General features: G+C 39.4%; 1 protein-coding gene across 1 annotated transcript in view; it reads right to left on the reverse strand.

The window, feature by feature from the left end:
• The window catches only part of cnksr3 (cnksr family member 3), an 82,956-nt gene that overhangs the window by 1,495 nt on the left and 59,439 nt on the right, over positions 1-22,022 (reverse strand). The window contains exons 8-12 of the mRNA XM_051654797.1: positions 21,751-21,819; positions 12,530-12,676; positions 10,101-10,228; positions 2,272-2,459; positions 1,842-1,928 (exon numbers count right to left, since the gene is read on the reverse strand). Of these exons, the coding sequence (XP_051510757.1) occupies positions 1,842-1,928; positions 2,272-2,459; positions 10,101-10,228; positions 12,530-12,676; positions 21,751-21,819 (619 nt within the window). The remainder of the gene's footprint in view (positions 1-1,841; positions 1,929-2,271; positions 2,460-10,100; positions 10,229-12,529; positions 12,677-21,750; positions 21,820-22,022) is intronic.

Genomic DNA, 22,022 nt, shown 5'->3' on the forward strand with positions numbered 1-22,022 from the left:
AATAACAGGTATTACACCTTGCACCTTTAATACATGTGAGGGTACACAACTTAATCATTAATTTCAAAAAAGTTTTCAAGCATAATTTTCAATTTAAATTGTCTTTTTTCTTTTCTTTTTTCAAATATCAGTATAAAAAAAAATTAAAAACAATTATATTTTTACAAATTTAATTTTTGCGTCACAAATTACAAGTTTTTTTAAAAATGTTTCTCTATTTGACCCGAGCAAAATGTGCCTTTTCAATAAATTTCAAAATACCTCATGTTTTTTCAAATCTGTACACAGAGTCATAAGGGTCTAAAGGGGTGCTCTTGTTTTGTTTTTCCTCACATGACAGCAGAATGGCTGCTGTACCTGCATGTCCGTTACACCACATGACTATGATATGATAAAAAAAAAAAAAAAAAGTTTTTCAAATATGAATCATATTTTTTTAAAAATATCTTTACTGCTTTTAAGGGGAAAAAAACAATAAAATATTATTCCAAACTACTTATGCCAACATTTCTTCTTCTTTTTTATTATTTATACATTTCAGCTTTTGGGGCCTGCGTAGCTCAGTGGTAAAGACGCTGACTACCACCCCTGGAGTTCGCTAGTTCGAATCCCAGGGCGTGCTGAGTGACTCCAGCCAGGTCTCCTAAGCAAACAAATTGGCCCGGTTGCTAGGGAGGGTAGAGTCACATGGGGTAACCTCCTCGTGATCACTATAATGTGGCTCGTTCTCGGTGGGGTGCATGGTGAGTTGAGCGCGGTGGATGGCGTGAAGCCTCCACACGCGCTATGTCTCCGTGGCAACGAGCTCAACAACGATCTCAGACGCGGAGGCAACTGGGATTCGTCCTCCGCCACCCGGACTGAGGTGAATCACTATGCGACCACGAGGACTTAAAAAGCACATTGGGAATTGGGCATTCCAAATTGGGAGGAAATTTATTTATTTTTTTTCAGCTTTTAATGAGACTTTTATTTTTAGTGTACTGTCTTGGGATGGTTACGGTTATTTACTTGAAGGCCCCCCCCCCAAAAAAAATTACTGAACTCAGAAACTGAAAACATGTTTATCATAGTAGAAGTGAATTTAAGTTATCAAGTGTCAAGTCACTGACCCATTTTTCATTTTATGAGTTATGTCTGTTAAATAGTCAGTATACTTATTACTTTTGAATAGACTTTCAAAAATAGAAATACATGCATTTCCAACTAATTTCTTTAGTGTTGTCTGTATCCTACAGTGGTCACTTTATGTGTTTACATTTATATTTATTCCTTTAGCAGACATTTTTATCCAAAGCGATTTACAAATGAGGAATACAACAGAAGCGATTCATATGTCAGTTATTCTGGTTTGTTCACTTGTTTGTAAGGTGATGTGACAATAGAAGTGATTTGAACACAGACTCTTCCTGTTCATGTGGGCAGTTCTTTGCCAGAATAATTTATAATATAATGTGGACTTTATGTCAATAGTCAAAAGTCTGGCTTTGCTATAGGCAATAATGTAAAAGGGATTTAATAATGACAAATGTATGATGTCTAACTTTAGTCTTCATTTTCAGTAAAAACAAGAAAACACTACACTCTATACTGCAGGCCTGCATAGTCTGAAAATGCATTCCACATTTAAACTACTGTCTGAAATCTTAACCTAAATGAACTATGCATATGCAGAGATGACCCTTGAGCTACTTAATAACAGAGGACAAATATGCAGCAGGCAGTGTCAGCTGACCTTTGTTTGCTCTGCCCATGTAATTGGCTATTGAAATGTTTGCGCTGACAGCTGGTGATTAGCTCGCTTCAGCTGGAGTTTACACAAAGGCAGGTGTTGGGCTTACCTTTCCTTCCAAGACCCCAGGGTCTGGAGGGGGAATCCGACACACCTAGGCAAGTGTCTACTGGCATGGACATGGGACGGGGCTTTCCTAAAACACATGCACAATGTAAGAATCAGACTAACTAAACCCTTACTTGAGCATTCAAACAACACCATAATGCCTTCTCAAACCATGCTGCCCAAAACATGTATTTAAAGGCTCAGAGTGAAAAGAAAACAAATGTTAACAATTTAAGTATTGAGTTTTGTTACCACCACAGTAACACAAGAAGAACACTCGTTAGTATGTTCAACCAGACCCCACATTGGCAATGCATTGGCCAAGTGCTCGAGTATGATTCTGGTCTTAGTCTTGCAGCAAACACATGGGGCATGAGTGACGCTATTTCAGTAATGTTACAGACAGTTGGGTTGGCTGAACAAGTACTGACCTCTAGAGGGGGTGCGCTGTCTCAGTCGCGCCTGTGGGACAACAATCTCTGGTGGGCTCACGCTGGGTTTGCTGTTGTATTCTGCGATGTTGGAACGCCGCCTGCTAGCTAAGTCCAGAGATGAGTTTGGTGACTCTGACCCTTTTGGTCTGATCTTTACACCTGTACATTCACTCGTCTCTTCATCTCTACAGTGAGACACAAATAAAGAAGCGTTATAATAATAGGTTTTCTTTAAAGCCACAAGCTCTGTTCCAAATGCTAGTGAGCAGCCTACCTAGACAACATTTTGAGCATCATTGTTAGAATCCAGATGCAAAAACTGTTCCATAAGCTAGGCAGCAACTTTATGTTGCCTTCTGAGATCCCTCTTTTTGACCAAATTCTAAGGTAGAATGGCATGTATCCATTGTGGAGAAGGCAATCCCAGAATGCAATGCGACAAGCTAAGTGAAAAAAATCCACGACGAAGTAGGAAAAATGCAGATTGATCTTACATTTCAATTAAATAAATACAGGAGAGTATACAGTTATACAGTTGGCTGTTCCTGTTCCAGTTGCTGCCGGCACACTGCACGAGTGTTTTTAGCTTGCTAGCCTGCTTAGCATTGCTTATTATTATTCTTATACATTCAAAGTTTTATCCTCATACTTCGGGTTTTTCTGCTTTTCTAATGTTTCATCTGCGTGTATTTTACCACGTGCACCCGTTTTCTCTCTGTAACAGGGTTTAAAATTGGCAAGGAGGAGGCGGGAACCGCCTGAACAGTAAAAATAATGTTTAATGAAAACTTAAAAAGACACAAACATAAACACACACGGCAGCTGCGTGTGGCTCTCTCTCTCTCAAACTGCCGCATCCGGCTCGGCTTTATCCCATTCCTCAGCTGATTAGCCCGCCCTCCTCCTCATCACACTCTAATTTTTCTTTTCTTCCCCCCCCCGCTTGTCTACATCTCGCGTCTCGACTGCGTGGATTCGTTTTCTCCACTGTGTTTTACACGGATTATTACATCAATCTCAAACCTTCGCCGCTCAAGAACAACCATAACAACAACAACAAACAATTGCGGTAAGTCATGGCATCCGCTCATGCTATTTCTTCCTGCACTGCATGCCGCATCTTTACTATAATTTCTTCCGTCAGCAGTGAGGGATTAGTCAGGCTGACAGAGAAGGTTACTGAGTAAGAGACACGCATCCGAACGCTAGTGGAGGTCAGTGTGAAAGAAGCCGGTAGATTCTGTTTCGGATGTGGGTAGTACAGCGAGCAACACACACACTTTGGTTCCGGCTGTGGAGTCCCCGCAGAAGGGCATCTGGGTGACGTCTCGGCGGCATACTCGCTCAAAGCGCCACCACTCTCCCATTCCTGTTAGGGTTTCCAATCGATTCTCCCCACTCAGTGATGCACCCACTGAGAATTATGTTGAAAGAGCCTTAATAATTGGTGATTCTATATTAAGGAACGTGGAAATAAAGACTCCAGCCACTATTGTTAAATGCATTTCCAGGGCTTGAGCTTCTGACATCAGATCAAATTTACAAGTGCTGACTAATGCTAAACATAGATTTTCTAAAATTGTTATTCATGTCAGCACTAGCGATGTCTGGATTCACCAGTCGGAGATCACTAAAGATAATGTTAAAGAGGTGTGTGAACTTGCAAAAATGATGTCAGACACTGTAATATGCTCTGGCCCCCTCCCTGCTTGTTGTGGTGATTAGGTTTATAGTAGATCAATGTCACTGAATGGCTGGATGTCTGAGTGGTGTCCGGAGAATAGCATCGGATTTATAGACAATTGGAAGAGTTTTTGGGGTAGACCTGACCTGCTACAGAGAGACGGACGTGACGCTCTCCTCTCTAGTAATTTGGCTCATAGTCTTAATAGTGATATTATTTGATTAACTGGGGCCCAGGTCAGGAAGCAGACAAACTGGTTAATCCGAACGTCAGCTAGCTGCCTTGAGACGTCACACAGGTCACATAAACTACAACACACAGAGACTGTATCACCTAGATATCATACAAAGACTGTGTCTGTTCCCTGAACTTCCAAACACAAAACTCTCACTAAATCATTTATAAAAACTTTAAGGTCAAACTTGAAAAAAACAACAAAAAAAACATTTGAAGGTAAACATCATAAATAGTTAGGGCTACTAAACATTAGATCTCTTTCAACCAAAGCACTAATTGTAAATTAAATTATTACAGATCATAATTTGGATGTGCTCTGTTTGACTGAAAACTGTCTTAAACCAGATGAATATATTAGTTTAAATGAATCTACTCCCCCAGGTTATTGTTATGAACATGAGCCTCGTTTGAAGGGTCGAGGAGGAGGTGTTGCTTTAACTTTTTGGCATTACTCAGAGGACAGGATATAAGTTTAAGTCTTTTGAACTAATAATGCTTAATGTGACAACGTCAGATTTAAATAAAAAAATATCTGTCGTCTTTTGCCCTTGCTACAGTATATGGATCACCCAGGCCGTACTCAGATTTCCTTGGTGAATTTGCACATTTTCTATCAGATCTTGTAGTTACTGTAGATAGAGCTTTAATTGTTGGTGACTTCAACATTCACATAGGTAATGAAAATGACACATTGGGATTAACATTTATTGATATTCTCAACTCTCTTGGAGTCAGACAAAATGTGACAGGACCAACTCATCGGCATAATCATATGCTAGATTTAATTCTGTCATATGGAGTTGATGTTGATACTATAGAAATTCTACCGCAGAGCGATGACATCTCAGATCATTACCTCGTCTCTTGTTTGCTGCGATCAGCTAATGTCACACAATCTACACCACGCTATCGTTCAGGTAGAACTATTCTTTTGACCACTAAAGATAGCTTCACTAATAATCTTCCAGAAATGTCTCACATACTCAGTAAGCCAAAAAGTCTAGAAGAACTTGATGTAATAACAGAAAATATAAATACAGTCTTCTCTAGCACTCTTGATAGTGTCGCCCCCCTTCAATTAAAGAAAATTACAGAAAAAAGCTCTGCACCATGGTACAATGATCACACTCATGCTCTCAAGAAAGCAGCTCGGAAAATGGAGCGCAAGTGGAAGAATACAAAATTAGAGGTATTTCGCTGAGCATGGAAGGAAACAGAAATCTCAGAAAAAAGTGTATCATAATTTTTCTCATGAGCAACTTCAATCCTTTGCTGTCATAGGTCATGAAGAGCTAACAAAACTTATCAAAAAATCAAAAGCCACAACATGTATGTTAGATCCAATTCCAACTAAGCTCTTAAAAGAAGTATTCCCTTTAATCTCATAACCTCTTCTTAATATTATTAACTCCTCGCTATCCTTAGGACATGTCCCAAGAAACTTTAAAATAGCAGTTTTCAAACATCTTATTAAGAAGCCACAGCTTGATCCTGGAGAATTGGCTAATTACAGACTGATTTCAAATCTACCATTCATGTTCAAAATACTAGAAAAGGTAATGTCCTCCCAACTATGTTCGTTTCTACAGAGAAATGGTATATATAAACAATTTCAGTCACTGCACTTATCAGAGTTACAAATGACTTGCTCTTATCATCTGATCGCAGCTGCATTTCTCTTCTATTGCTTTTAGATCTTAGTGCCGCCATCGACACCATAGATCATGGCATTCTCTTGAATAGGCTGGAGAATTATGTTGTCATTAGTGGACTTGCATTAGCATGGTTTAGGTCCTATTTATCGAACTGCTACCACTTTGTATGTGTAAACGAGGAATTTTCAAATCAAAAGTATGGAGTGCCACAGGGATCAGTTCTAGGGCCTCTGCTTTTCTCCTTATATATGCTTCCCCTGGGAGATATTATCAGGAATCTTGGAATAAGTTTCCACTGTTATTCTGATGATATCCAACTTTATATTTCTTCTAAACCCAACGAAAATTCACAATTCTCCAAATTAGCAGAGTGTATCAATGAAATCAAAGATTGGACGGCCAGAAATTTCCGTCCCCTCAATTCTGACAAAACAGAGGTACTAATTATTGGCCCAAAAACCTCTAAAAATAAGCCGCTAAAATATAATTTGACTCTCGATGAATGTACTGTTATGTCATCTTCTAAAGTGAAGAGCTTAGGTGTTATATTTGATACCAATCTGTCCTTTGAAAATCTAATTTCAAATGTTTGTAGAACAGCATTCTTCCACTTCAGAAATATTGCTAAGTTACGACACATGCTCTCTGTTGCTGATGCCAAAAAACGAATTAATGCGTTCATGACCTCAAGATTAGATTATTGTAATGCATTACTGGGAGGATGTCCAGCAAGTTCAATAAATAAACTTCAATTGGTTCAAAATGCAGCTACCAGAGTGCTGACTACAACTAGGTCTGCCGGAACCAGAAACAGTGATCATGATCTATAACTGCAATAAATTGAATGGCATCTATGCTAATATTATTTTATTTGTTTCCCTGTCTCAACCTCGGTACTCCTATCCTGAGGTCACCAGAACCGGCTGGATCCAGCTCCATTCCTGCTTTGTGTTGAACTCCACTGCTACGTGTCACTGTGTGATGATGACTAATAGCAGCCGGTGCCAGCCAAACATCACTTCAGTCTATTACGATGGACTTTAGAGGATGAACTGATGCCAACTCCAACCATAAGAAATGGGATACTTCATATGCCATTGCCTGAACCTTGGATTTAGGATAGACCTCACTGAAATTACCAGCCAGGTTGAATTGCGATGCACCTAACTGATCTCTGCCTGCATTATCTCTGATGGACTACACTCTTGAAATGGAATACATAGACTATCAATTAACTGCCAACAAAACCCTTCATCAGCCAACTAACAAGGACAATTGCATCTATGTGGACTTCTGCAGTTAATCCAGGATGGACTTCAAAGACATTAGTCATTAATCTTACAGTTCATACAAAATCTTTGTTTTAAACACTGACCCTTAACACTTACTTAGTTTAATAATTTTAAACCATGACTTGCACTATACATAAGTAATATTGGCATTATATTCATGATGTTAGGCAGAGGGGAACTGGCCCCCACAGTGATTCTGGTTTCTCCCAAGGTTATTTTTCTCCATTAACCAACATCTTATTGAGTTTTGTGTTCCTTGCCACAGTCGCATTCGGCTTGCTCACTGGGGTTCTAAATACAATTATTATTTAATTACTTATTTTTAAACACAATTCACAATTGTATTTTATCAAACTACACAATGATGACTCTAAGATATTATAGATATTACAGTTTTATCTACTGTTAATGCCTGATCTTCTGTAAAGCTGCTTTGAAACGATGTGTGTTGTGAAAGGCGATATACAAATAAAAATGACTTGATTTGACCAAGAAATATGATTATATTAGCCCCATTTTATCATCGTTACATTGGCTACCAGTTAAATTTCATTTTAATTTTAAAATTCTGTTAACTACATACAAAACTTTGAATGGTCTAGCTCCACAGTACTTAAGTGACCTTCTGACATACTATATTCCATCACATTCATTACGATCACAAAATACTGGCTTGTTAATAGTTCCTAGATTATCAAAATCCACAAAAGGAGGTAGATCCTTTTCCTATTTACCAGAGCAGGCCAGATCCAGCTCCGTTCCTGCTTGGCGTCAGACTCCACTGATACGTGTCGCTGAGTGATGACGACAAACTACAGCCGGTGCTAGCCAGACATCACTTCAGTCTTTTACGATGGACTTCAGAGGATGAACTGATGCCAACACCAACTGTAAGACATCGGATACTTCATATGCCACTGCCTGAACCTTAGATTTAGGATGGAACCCACTGAACCTCACCGAAATGACCTGCCGGTTGTGATGCACCTCATTGATCTCTGCCTGCATCACCTTTGTCTATTGATGGACTACACTCTTGAAATGGAATACATAGACTATCAATTAATTGCCAGCAAAAGCCTACGTCAGCCAACTAACAAAGGACAATGCATCTATGTGAACTTCTGCAGTTAATCCAGGATGGACTTCAAAGACATTAGTCATTAATCTTACAGTTCATAAAAAATCTTTTTTTAAACGCTGAATTTAACACTTACTTAGTTTACAAATTTTAAACCATGACTCGCACTGCACACAAATAACTAATACTGGCATTATATTCATGTTGTTTAGCCAGAGGGGACCTGGCTCCCACAGTGAGCCTGGTTTCTCCCAAGGTTACTTTTCTCCATTAACCAACATCTTATGGAGTTTTGTGTTCCTTGGCACAGTCGCCTTCATCCTGCTCACAGGGGTTCTAAATACAATTATTATTTAATTTTTTATACACTATTTACAATCATATTTAATCAAACTACACAATGATCACTCTAAGACTTTATAGATATTACAGGTTAATTTTCTGTTAATGCATGTGTGACTAGGAGGAGGGCGGGGCTGGGCTGTGACTACGCACGCCCGGCCCCCAGTCGGGCTAATCGGACGAAGAGAGGGATAAAGGCAGCCAGATGCAGCAGTTTGAGAGAGAGAGAGCCACACGCAGCTGCCGTGTGTGTGTTTATGTTTTGTCTTTATGTTTTAATTTTACATTAAATATTACATTGACTGTTAAGCTGGTACCCGCCACCTCCTTTCCCATTTTAACCCCCCGGTTACATTGGTGCCGAAACCAGGGAAGGAGGTGGGATGCGCTGTCGTGGAGTCCTCGCCACTGCCGTCCACCGGGGAAGGGAGGCGTTGCTGCCGGCCGCCTGGACACGGAGGAACGGCCACCGTCCGCGAGGGGAGGAGGGGCTCGCTGCCGGCCGCCTGGAACAGTGGAGCCACTGCCAGGGGCGGAGGGGCTTGCTACCGACCGCCGGAACGTGGAGGGGCGTTCCATCCGCCAAGGGTCGGAGGACTCGCTGCTGTCCGCCCGGGGAGGATCGACTGTCATTCGCCAGAAGGTGGAGGAGTGGTCGAGGACCAGGTGACGCCATGTCTGGGAACCAGCGAGCAATTTTTTTTCTCTTTCTCCTCTCTTTCTCTCACTGCTGCTCCGACTCGTTCTTTCCCTCTCCCCTTTTCCCTCCCAGGTCTCCAGAAGGGGGGGGGGGGATGTACGTCATGCCGGGGGTTCCCTGGCCTGAGGCAAAGGGGAGTGTGACGAGGAGGGCGGGGCCAGGCCGTGACTACGCACGCCCGGTCCCCAATCGGGCTAATCAGCCGAGGAGAGGGATAAAGGCAGCCGGTTGCGGCAGTTCGAGAGAGAGAGAGCCACACGCAGCTGCCGTGTGTGTGTTTATGTTTTTGTCTTTATGTTTTAATTTTACATTAAATATTACTTTGACTGTTCAGCCGGTTCCCGCCTCCTCCTTTCCCATTTTAACCCCCGTTACAGCATGATTTTCTGTAAAGCTGCTTTGAAACTATGTGTGATGTGAAAAGCGCTATACAAATAAAAATGACTTGACAGTAGTTTGAAAGTATGAAATAATACTACCATCAAATTAAAAACGGATTTTTTTTTTTACCAAACTATGTATTTGTGCTTATTGGAGTATCGAATTTTTAGCTTAGCAACATGCTAACATTAAACTCTATCGGAATCAATTGCAAGTTGAGTCTCCTATTTGCATCACATGAGGAAAGCAATTTGTGGGGTGCACATGAGTGACCGATTACAGAGTTGCTGTCTATGTTGAGCATTTCCTATCAGTTACTTTACAGATTAGCATGCTCCCTTTGCAGGCAGTAGACAACAATGCAAGTCACTAGGTTTCAGAACAGGGCTAAAGTGAAATTGTTGTTTTAACAGAAATATGAAGGAAAAACTTTATCAGAGAGACAGATACTGACCGTGGGCTGTACGGCATGGAGGGGGGAGGAGGAATATACAGATCTAAAATAGCAGGTTTCTCCGGCCGCTTGGTTGAGATCTGTGCAGGATTTCTAGATGACTGGGCAACAGGCACATACAATGGGCTCTAAAACAAACAAATCAATAAATGTGTTTATTAGTCCCTTATGAGTCTATTAGTCAGTCATTTTGCCCACTCTAAACAGTATTAGTGAACCACTATTCTTTTTATGCTTAATTAAACCTTACAGTACAGTAGTTTTAACAGAATTCACAGTTGTATCACACATTCTTTTCATTTACTTTGAATGTTAAATTTCAATCCATAGACCTTTGATCTACCTTTGACACCAAATTAATACAATACGACACTGTACTGAAGGATCTTTTCTTCTTAGGACCTGCTTTGTTTGGTAAGACATGCCAATTTTAGCCCAGATAAATTCAGATTTTCTCAAAGTAAGCCTTTAGACCATAGATTTTGTGAGGTACAAACTTTTGTTACTAATTAATTCCCAGTAATTGCAAGAGTTCTGTTCTACTTTTCTAGACAGAACCAATAGCAGTCGTTAAATGCATTAACTTTATGTATGGATTATATGAATTGCATAAACAAATATTCAGGAGAACATTCGTTGGTGAGCAGGCTTTCCATTCATTTAAAGATAGAGTACATTATGTGAACTAACTTTTTTAATTTTTTTGAAGAAAATGTGAGTGGTGTTGCCTGTGTAAAGCTCACTGCCAAGATGCTACATGAAAAGTCTTTATAATGCATGTTCCATTTGTAATTTGTATTAAATGGGTGAAAATCTTTTTATTAGAGCTGTAGTCTAGAGTCTGACCTTTAAAAGAATGGAAAGGGGTGGGGTACATGTGTGAACTAAGATTAGCAATTCTAAAATCAATGGCTTTGTGACATTTAAAGCGGCACTTTAAATTAAATGGAAACACACATCCTGATGATGTACAGTAGAAACCTGCTGCAGGTAGCAATCTCAACCACCATTAATCAACATGGAGTCTCCTGTGGAAGATGTTTGACATCAGTGTCCATTTTCATTTGTGTGTGTCTAGGGGAAGAAGTGTTTCATTGTTTTTTCTGCAACACCCACCCACTCATGTTAAAACAAATAAATTTCATGGAGTCTGTCCAAATGTGAAACACTTCACATAGACAAACACTCTGTAAAATACTGTATCTCACAAGCAGTATACCTATTTGCAAACTTTTACAAACTACGAACAGTACATTGTGTCCTGCCGATCGTGAAGCAGGAACATTTTAAAGAGTAATTCTAAACCACTAGTGGCACCAAATGGAATTGCATAAAATGACGGTTTCCAAAACATTTTTCTAAACAGGTAGCCTGTTTTTTAAATCATGTAGTCCCATCAGGAAGTCTCAAAGTTGACATCTCAAACCACTTAAATGACTAAAGCAAAACCATAGTGTTTACACAATGGGTTACAAATAGTTGTCTCTGCATATTAAGCTGAGATAGGAGAAAGTATTTAAAAATAGAAAGAATTGTACACATCACCTTTAAAGCCATCAAAATGGGAGTTTTATGGTTAACAGTCCATGTCTGTTAGCTTTGAGGCCATCTATATGCTAATGTTCTCTTTAAAGTTGACAAAATGAACTTTTATTCTATATATAATATAAATAGGGATGTCCTGAAACCGATAATGGTATCGGAATTGGGTCTGATCCCATGCTCATGTATTTGTACTTGTGCTCATAAAACTGCTCAGATCCCAAAACCGATACCATCTGATACTATAAAAAAAAAAAGACTTAAATATTAATCTGTTTCTCACCCACACCTATTATATTGCTTCTGAAGACATGGATGAAACCACTGAAGTTGTATGGATTACTTTTATGCTGCCTTTATGAGATTTTTGAGCTTCAAAGCTTTGGTCACCATTCACTTGCATTGTATGGACTTACAGAGCTGAAATATTCTTCTAAAAACCTTTGTTTGTGTTCAGCAAAAAAAAAAAAAAAAAAAAAAAAATTGTCACACATCTGGGATGGCATGGGGGTGAGTAAATGGTGATTTTCATTTGAGGGTGAACTATTCCTTTGAGAAAAAAGTCTGATTTCAATAGGAACGAAAACTGTGTTTGTTTTATGGGGTCATGAAGTGTGAAATAAATATGAAATGAGCCAGTATTGGGACAAATATGTCATTACATTTCCTTCCAGTCCTGCATTAAAGAACCAGCAAAGAGGTGTGGGCAATATTGTCTAAAATTATGCAAAAATGCATACTTTTCACCATACTGTGATTGGGAAGCACTAATCTTAATCTTGTACATTATACAGGACAGATAGCATAAAAATTGTATCCAGCCCAAATCTAAACAAGCAAAACTAAGCTTGCTGAGCATCTGATCTCTAGAGGTGTGTGGACAGTACCTGGACGACAGGCGGTCTCCAGCGCATGTTCTTCAAGGGTGCAGGAGTAAAGCCGCAGGTACCTGAGGGTCTCTTCTTCACTATCAGTGTCACCTTCTCAGGATCTTCTCTGAGCTTTGACACCAGATTCTTCAACTGCCAGCCCACCTAAAAGCACAACAGCACATTAAATCTGTTTTTGAGTGAATCTCACAAAACCTGTCAAAGAACATGCTCAGGTCAATTTTCAATCAAAAATCAGAAGAAAGAATTGTGTGTGTGTGTGTGTGTGTGTGTGTGTGTGTGTGTGTGTGTGTGTGTGTGTGTGTGATGTATGTATGTGTATACATACATACATACATCCATGGCGGCCAAAAGTTTGGAATAATGTACAGATTTTGCTGTTTCGGAAGGTAATTGGAACTTTAATTCACCAAAGTGTCATTAAACTGATCACAAAGTATAGTCAGGACATTACTGATGTAAAAAACAGCACCAACACTATTTGAAAAAAGTCATTTTTGATCAAATCGAGACAGGCCCTATTTCCAGCAGCAATCACTCCAACACCTTATCCTTGAGTAATCATACTAAATTGCTTATTTGGTACTAGAAAATCACTTGCGATTATATCAAACTCTGCTGAAAGCTATTTAGTTTGTTAAATGAAGCTTAACATTGTCTTTGTGTTTGTTTTTGAGTTGCCACATTATGCAATAGACATTATGCATGTCTTAAGATCAATATTAGGCCAGAAATGGCAAAAAAGAAACAGCTTTCTCTAGAAACTCATCAGTCAATCATTGTTTTGAGGATGAAGGCTATACAATGCTTGAAATTGCCAAAAAAACTGAAGATTTCATACAAAGGTGTACACTACAGTCATCAAAGACAAAGGACAACTGGCTCTAACAAGGACAGAAAGAGATGTGGAAGGCCCAGATTCAACTAAACAAGAGGATAAGTACATCAGAGTCTCTAGTTTGAGAAAAAGACAACTCACATGTCCTAAGCTGACAGCTTCATTGAATTCTACCCGCTCAACACCATTTTCATGTACAACAGTCAAGAGAAGACTTAGGGGTACAGGCCTTATGGGCAGAATTGCAAAGAAAAAGCCACTTTTGAAACAGAAATCATAAAGAAAAGGTTAGAGTGGGCAAAGAAACACAAACATTGGACAACAGATAACTGGAAAAGAGTGTTATGGATCTTAACCCCATTGAGCTTTTGTGGGATCAGCTAGACTGTAAGGTGCATGAGAAGTGCCCAACAAGACAGCCACATCTATGGCAAGTGCTACGTAAAGTGTGGGGTGAAATGTCACTTGAGGATCTGGACAAACTGACAGCTAGATTGCCAAGGATCTGCAAAGCTGTCATTGCTGCATGTGGGGGATTTTTTGATGAGAACTCTGAAGTAGTTTAAGAAGTTTTGAAATGTTTTTTCAAATTGTAATAATAATTTTTCACGTTATTAATGTCCTGACTATACATTGTGATCAGTTGAATGGCATAATGGAATAAAAGTACCAATTTCTTTCCATAAGAGCAAAATCTGTATATTATTCAAAACTTTTGGCCGCCAGTGTGTGTATGTATATATATATATATATATATATATATATATATATATATATATATATATATATATATATACACTTTACAATAAGACTACATTTGGTAATATTAGGTAATGCATTAGGTATCATCAATAAACAATTAACATAAAAATAAAATTGTTCATTGTTAGTTCATAGTGCATTAACTAATGTTAACTAATAAAACCTTTGATTTAAATATGTTTTAGTATATGTTGAAAGTAACATTAACTAAGATTAATAAATGCTTAAAAGTATTGTTCATTGTTAGTTCATGTTAACTAAAGTTGTTAACTAATGTTAACAAATGGAACCTTATTGTAAAGTGCTACCTATATATATATATATATATATATATATATATATATATATATATATATATATATATATATATATATATATAGTTCTGTGCAAAAGTCTTAGGCATATTAGTTGTTTCACAAAAACATTTGTCTTAAGATGGTTATTTTATATTTTTTGCTTTAGAGTATCAATAGGAAATATACATTTTAGATTCCCAAACATTCCTTTTGCAAATAAAATTAAACAGAAATAGAACAAGAAGTCCTGCAACAGAAAAGTATGGCCTCCATAGAGGCCTGATCTCAGCATCATTGAATCAGTCAGGGATTACATGAAAAGACAGAAGCAATTGGGGCAGCCTAAATACACAGAACAGTGGCAAGTTCTCAAAGAAGCTTGGAACAACCTATCTGTCAACAACCTTAAAACTGTACACAAGTGTACCTAAGAGAAAAGGCATAGGATGGTCACACCAAATACTGAAAAAAGTCAAGTCATTTTTATTTGTATAGCACCTTTCACAACACACATCGTTTTAAAGCAGCTTTACAGAAAATCATGCATTAACAGAAAATGAAACTGTAATATCTATAATATCTTAGAGTCATCATTGTGTAGTTTGATAAAATACGATTGTGAATTGTGTTTAAAAATAAGTAATTAAATAATAATTGTATTTAGAACCCCAGTGAGCAAGCCGAAGGTGACTGTGGCAAGGAACACAAAACTCCATAAGATGTTGGTTAATGGAGAAAAATAACCTTGGGAGAAACTAGGCTCACTGTGGGGGCCAGTTCCCCACTGGCTAACATCATGAATATAATGCCAATATTACTTATGTATAGTGCAAGTCATGGTATAAAATTATTAAACTAAGTGTTAAGGGTCAGTGTTTAAACAAAGATTTTGTTTGAACTTTAAGATTAATGACTAATGTCTTTGAAGTCCATCCTGGATTAACTGCAGAAGTTTTCATATATGCATTGTCCTTTGTTAGTTGGCTGATGAAGGGTTTTGTTGGCAACTAACTGATAGTCTATGTATTCCATTTCAAGAGTGTAGTCCATCATTAGATCGAGGGGATGCAGGCAGAGTTCAGTTAGTTGCATCGCAGTTCAACTGGCCGGTAATTTCGGTGAGGTCTATCTTAAGTCCAAGGTTCAGGCAATGGCATATGATGGATCCCATGTCTTATGGTTGGAGTTGGCATCAGTTCATCCTCTGAAGTCTATCGTAATAGACTGAAGTGATGCTTGGCTGGCACTGGCTGCTATTTGTCATCATCACTCAGAGACACGTAGCAGCGGAATCCAACATGAAGCAGGAATGGAGCTGGATCCAGCCGGTTCTGGTGACCTCAGGATAGGAGTCCCGAGGCTGTGACATGGAAACAAATAGAATAATATTAGCATAGATGCCATTCAATTTATTGCAGAGTTATAGAACATGATCAATGTTTCTGGTTTTTGGTTCTGGCAGACCTAACTAAAGCAGCCTAATTGTGAGTTGAAGGATAAATTAGGTGTATGCCTGGCTAAATAGATGAGCCTTTAGTCTAGACTTAAACTGAGTGAGTGTGTCTACGTCTCGAACAGTGTTAGGGAGACTAGTTTAGGAGCCACATAGTTTAGGAGCCAAATATGAAAAGGATCTACCTCCTTTTGTGGATTTTGATATTCTAAGAACTATTAACAGGCCAGAATTTTGTGATCGTAATGAACGTGATGGAATATAGCGTGGTAGAAGGTCACTTAAGTACTGCGGAGCTAGACCATTCAAAGCTTTGTACATAGTTAACAGAATTTTAAAATACAAAATTTAACAGGTAGCCAATGTAACGACGATAAAATGGGGCTAATATGATCATATTTCTTGGTTCTAGTCAGCGCTCTAGCTGCTGCATTTTGAACCAATTGAAGTTTATTTATTGATCTTGCTGGACATCCTACCAGTAATGCATTACAATAATCTAGTCTTGAGGTCATGAACGCATTAATTCGTTTTTCGGCATCAGCAATTGAGAGCATGTGTCGTAATTTAGCAAAATTTCTTAGGTGGAAGAATGCTGTTCTATAAACACTGGTAATTTGATTTTCAAATGACAGATTGGTATCAAATATAACACCTCAAGTTTTTCGCTGTTGAAGATGATATAACAGTACATTCATCAAGAGTCAAATTATATTTTAGCGGCTTGTTTTTAAGAGGTTTTTGGTCCAACAATTAGTACCTCTGTTTTGTCGGAATTGAGTAGAAGGAAATTTCTGGCCATCCAATCTTTTATTTCATTGATACACTCTGCTAATTTGGAGAATTGTGAAATTTCATCAGGTTTTAAAGAAATATAAAGTTGGGTATCATCGGCATAACAGTGGAAACTTATTCCACGATTCCTGATAATATCTCCCAGGGGAAGCATATACAAGGAAAAAAGCAGAGGCCCTAAAACTGATCCCTGTGGCACTCCAAACTTTACTTTATTTGGTTTGACAATTCCTCATTTACATAGACAAAGTGGTAGCGGTCTGCTAAATAGGATCTAAACCATGCTAATGCAAGTCCACTAATGCCAACATAATTCTCTAGCCTATTCAAGAGAATGTCGTGATCTATCATGTCGAATGCAGCACTAAGATCTAATAGCACTAGAAGAGAACTCTGATAAGTGCAGTCTCTGTACTGTGATGAGGCCTAAATCCTGACTGAAATTGTTCATATATACTATTTCTCTGTAGAAATGAACATAGTTGGGAGGATACTACCTTTTCTAGTATTTTCGACATAAACGGGAGATTAGAAATCGGTCTATAATTAGCCAGTTCTCCAGGATCAAGTTGTGGCTTCTTAAGTGGTTTGATATCTGCCATTTTAAAGTTTCTTGGGACATGCCCTAAGGATAGAGTTAATAATATTAAGAAGAGGTTCTGAGATTACAGGGAATACCTCTTTTAAGAGCTTAGTTGGTATTGGATCTAACATACATGTTGTGGCTTTTGATGTTTCGATAGATTTTGTTAGCTCTTCATGACCTATGACAGCGAAGGATTGAAGCTGCAGGTGAGGAAAATTATGAGACGCTGTTTTCTGAGGTACTGTGACAGATGATTGCATAATTCCAATTTTATTTCAGATTATTTCAATTTTATCAGTAAAAAAATTCATGAAGTCATTACTATTGTGCTGCGACGGAATATCTGGTTCAGTTGAGGATTTACTCCTAACCAATTTAGCCACAGTACTGAATAAACACCTAGGATTGTTGTGGTTATTTTCTATGAGTTTGCTAAAATATGCTGACCTGGCAGCTTTTAGTGCCTGTCTGTAGCTACAGACACTATCCTTCCATGCACCACAAAATACCTCTAATTTTGTATTCTTCCACTTGCGCTCCATTTTCCGAGCTGCTCTCTTGAGAACATGAGTGTGATCATTGTACCATGGTGCGGGACTTTTTTCTTTAAATTTCTTTAATCAAAGGGGGGCGACACTATCAAGAGTGCTAGAGAAGACTGTATTTATATTTTCTGTTATTTCATCAAGTTTTCTAGACTTTGAGGCTTACTGAGTACATGAGATAGCTTCACTAATAATCTACCAGATCTATCTTTAGTGGTCGAAAGAACAGTTCTACCTGAACGATAGCGTGGTGTAGATTGAGTAACATTAGCTGATCGCAGCATACAAGACACGAGGTAATGATCTGAGATGTCATCACTCTGCGGTAGAATTTCTATAGTATCAACATCAACTCCATATGACAGAATTAAATCTAGCGTATGATTATGGCGATGAGTTGGTCCTGTCACATTTTGTCTGACTCCAAAAGAGTTGAGAATATCGATAAATGCTAATCCCAATGTGTCATTTTCATTATCTATGTGAATGTTGAAGTCACCAACAATTAAAGCTCTATCTACAGTAACTTCAAGATCTGATAAAAGATTAGCAAATTCACCAAGGAAATTAGAATAAGGCCCGGGTGATCTATATACTGTAGCAAGCGCAAAAGTTGACAGAGTTTTTTTATCTTTATCTGATGGTGTCACATTAAGCATTATTAATTCAAAAGATTTAAACTTATATCCTGTCTTCTGAGTAACACCAAAAACTTCACTGTAAATTGTAGCAACACCTCCTCCTCGACCCTTCAGACGAGGCTCATGTTTATAACAATAACCTGGGGGAGTAGATTCATTTAAACTAATATATTAATCCGGTTTAAGCCAGATTTCAGTCAAAATTGAGCACATCCAAACTATGATCTGTAATAATTTCATTTACAATTAGTGCTTTGGTAGAAAGAGATCTAATGTTTAGTAGCCCTACCTTTATATGATGTTTATCTTTAATTTTTTTGTTTTGTTCAAGTTTGACCTTAAAGTTTTTCTAAATGATTTAGTGACAGTTTTGTGTTTGGTAGTTCAGAGAACAGACACAGTCTCTATGTGATATCTAGTTGATACAGTCTCTATGTGTTGTTTATGTGACCTGTGTGACGTCTCAAGGCAGCTAGCAGACGTTCGGTTTAGCCAGTTTGTCTGCTTCCTGACCTGGGCCCCAGTTAGTCAAACACTATCATTATTAAGACTATGAGCCAAATTACTAGAGAGGAGAGCGGCACCTTCCCTGGAGGGATGGAGCCCGTCTCTCTTTAGCAGGTCAGGTCTACCCCAAAAATGTTTCCAATTGCCTATAAATCCTATGCTATTCTCTGGACACCACTCAGACATCCAGCCATTCAGTGACACTAATCTACTATAAACCTCATCACCACGACAAGCAGGGATGGGACCAGAGCATATCACAGTGTCTGACATCGTTTTTACATCTCTTTAACATTATCTTTAGTGATCTCTGACTGGTGAAGCCGGACATCATTAGTGCTGACATGAATAACAATTTTAGAAAATCTACGTTTAGCATTAGCCAGCACTTGTAAATTTGATCTGATGTCAGACGCTCTGGCACCCGAAATATATTTAACAATAGTGGCTGGAGTCTCTATTTCCACGTTCCTTACAATAGAATCACCAATTATTAGGGCTCTTTCAACATGATTCTCAGTGGGTGCATCACTGAGTGGGGAGAATCGATTGGAAACCCTAACAGGAACGGGAGAGTGGTGTCACTTTGCTGAGCGAGTATGCCACCGAGACGTCACCCAAACGTCCTGCTGCAGGGGCTCTAGAGCCGGAACCAAAGTGTGTGTGTTGCTTGCTGTTCTACCCGCATCTGAAACAGTATTTACTGGCTTCTGTTTCTCACAGACTGCCACTAGCATTCGGATGTGTGTCTCTGACTGATTAACCTTCTCCATCAGCCTGACTAATTCCTTACATTTATCACATGTGACATGCAATGCAGGAAGAAATAACATGAGAGGATGCCATGACTTACCGCAATTGATTGTTGTTGTAGTAGTTGTAAGCTGTTCCTGAGCTGTGAGGGTTTGAGATCGATGTGAATCCCTCACGCAATTGTTTGTTGTTATGCTTGTTCTTGATAAGCAGTGCTTTGAGATCGATGCAATAATCCGTGTAACACAGAGGAGAAAAATGGAGGAGAAAAACAGATGCGCGCTGTAAAATGTGAGCAGTTTAATCGCGATAAAAATAGAAAGCGGATGCACGCGGAAAATGCACGAAGTTGAATCACGATAAGAGAATAATGCGGGGGAAAACCCGATGCGCACTGAAAAATGGCAGATGTTAAATTTTAAAAGCTGAAGACAGATAGATAAGTGATGCTAAAAAAGCTAGCAGGCTACAAACACAGACTCAAGCTGGGTGCCAGCAGCAACAGGTAAAATACACACAGATAGAAAAGCGGAAAAACCCGAAACACGGTAAAATGACAAAGGATAAAACAGTGAACGTATGAGAATAAGAATAAGCAATGCTAAGCAGGCTAGCAGGATACAAACACTCATGCAGCGTGCCGTCAGCAACAGGAACAGGAAGTCAGTGACATGTGAAAAGTGTTATAACACCACTTCCTTTGATAAGCTGTCATATAAAGCAAAGATATTCATACATTTTTAAGTGTTACTTGTGTGTGCAAATGCTTTTGTGGGCCCTTTTTTATGTTTACTGCACTTTGTATGAAAGGCCCTATTGGGGGTTAATCCAGGCCAGGCCTTGCTTTCCAGCTGCGGGTGGATTCTGCCACCTCCGGAATGCGCCCATCCTCGCCTCTGATGTCAGGAGGCCCCGTCCTCGCTGCTGTCTGCAAGAAAGCACCCGTCCTGTCCACCAGGAGGTGCCTGCCCTGACCGCCAGGAAGCTATAGATCCTTTCCTCTTCCCAGCAGCCGCCGACCCTGACCTTTCCCCAACGGCCGCCGTCCCTGGCCTCGCCTCTGCAGCCACCAGAGCCACCGTCCCTGACCTATCCTCTGTGGCTGCCCCTGTCCCTGTCTTCATTCCTGTCCAGAAGCCGCCTCCCTCTCTTGAACAATCCTCTGGGGTTTACCCTCCTACCCTCCCCTGGTCTGTCCCGCCAGCTCCGCCCAGGTCTCCGGCTCTGCCCTGGTCTCCAGCCCTGTCGGCTCAACCCTGGTCTGTTCCTCCGGCCCTGCCCTGGTCTCTGCCTCTACCCCCGCCTCAGTTTCCCTCCATTCCCTCTCCTAATTCCTGTTCTGAGCCAGTCAGTGTTTATATCTGTTAGTCTTGTCTTGTGTTAGGTGTTCCCCTTTTGGGACGCCAGGTGGCGTGCCTTTGAGGTGGGGTAGTGTCAGGATCCTGCCACTTCTGTTGGTCTTGTTTATATTTTTTGTGGCTTGATCCTGACACTCATGTTGTCTTGTCCCTTTTTTTCATGTGAGCACATAGCTTCTGTTTGTTTCTCTGGCCATGTGCTGTCCTGTCATTTCCCTGTCTCGTTTGAAACCCACGCCTCCTCGTTTGCCTCATTATTAGTTTATTCCCTTCACCTGCCTTGTTCGTTTGCGCTCTTGATTTCTCCTGCTTTATATTCCCTTCGTGTGCTCCGTCTTGTGTCAGATTTTTCCTTCTGTTTCCAGTCTGGTTCTCTGTGTTTTCTGACGTTTCGTGTTGCATTGGTTTTTATTAATTCTGTCACAGTGCTTGATGTCAAGTTCTAGTTGTGTTAGTTTGTTGTTTTCCTCCTTTTTTCCCCTCTAATGGACATTTGTTGAGTCTCATGAACCGTTTCTGGGTACTTTGTGTTTGGTTGGGTTCTTGTTTTTGTATTTTGCCCCAATAAAGACCTTTTTGAAGTTTTGCTGAGAAGCAACCATTGAGATGAATGGGAATGCTAACGGATAGCTCTCTGCAGGTATCATATAGACCTCCTTGGATATAACAAATGTTTGGACTCACCACTGTTTGTCTGTTTACTTGTACCACCTCATCGCCTGCATGGATCCGCTGAGTTCTGTCTGCTGGAGACTGTATTAATAAACAGACGTCATGAATCAATTAAGGTAATGCTTTGTAAACAGTTTCTTTTTTATGGATCTTAGGAATCCATTAGTCACAATCTGAAAAGAGGCTTGGATGATCCTGGGCTGAGAGCAAAGTACATACATGCTCAGAACATTGATGCATTAATAGGAAAACAAAAAGACAGCTCTTGTACAAAAGTTCTGTTA

Source organism: Myxocyprinus asiaticus, chromosome 25 (genome assembly GCF_019703515.2).
Source record: "Myxocyprinus asiaticus isolate MX2 ecotype Aquarium Trade chromosome 25, UBuf_Myxa_2, whole genome shotgun sequence".
Classification (NCBI taxonomy): Eukaryota; Metazoa; Chordata; class Actinopteri; order Cypriniformes; family Catostomidae; genus Myxocyprinus; species Myxocyprinus asiaticus.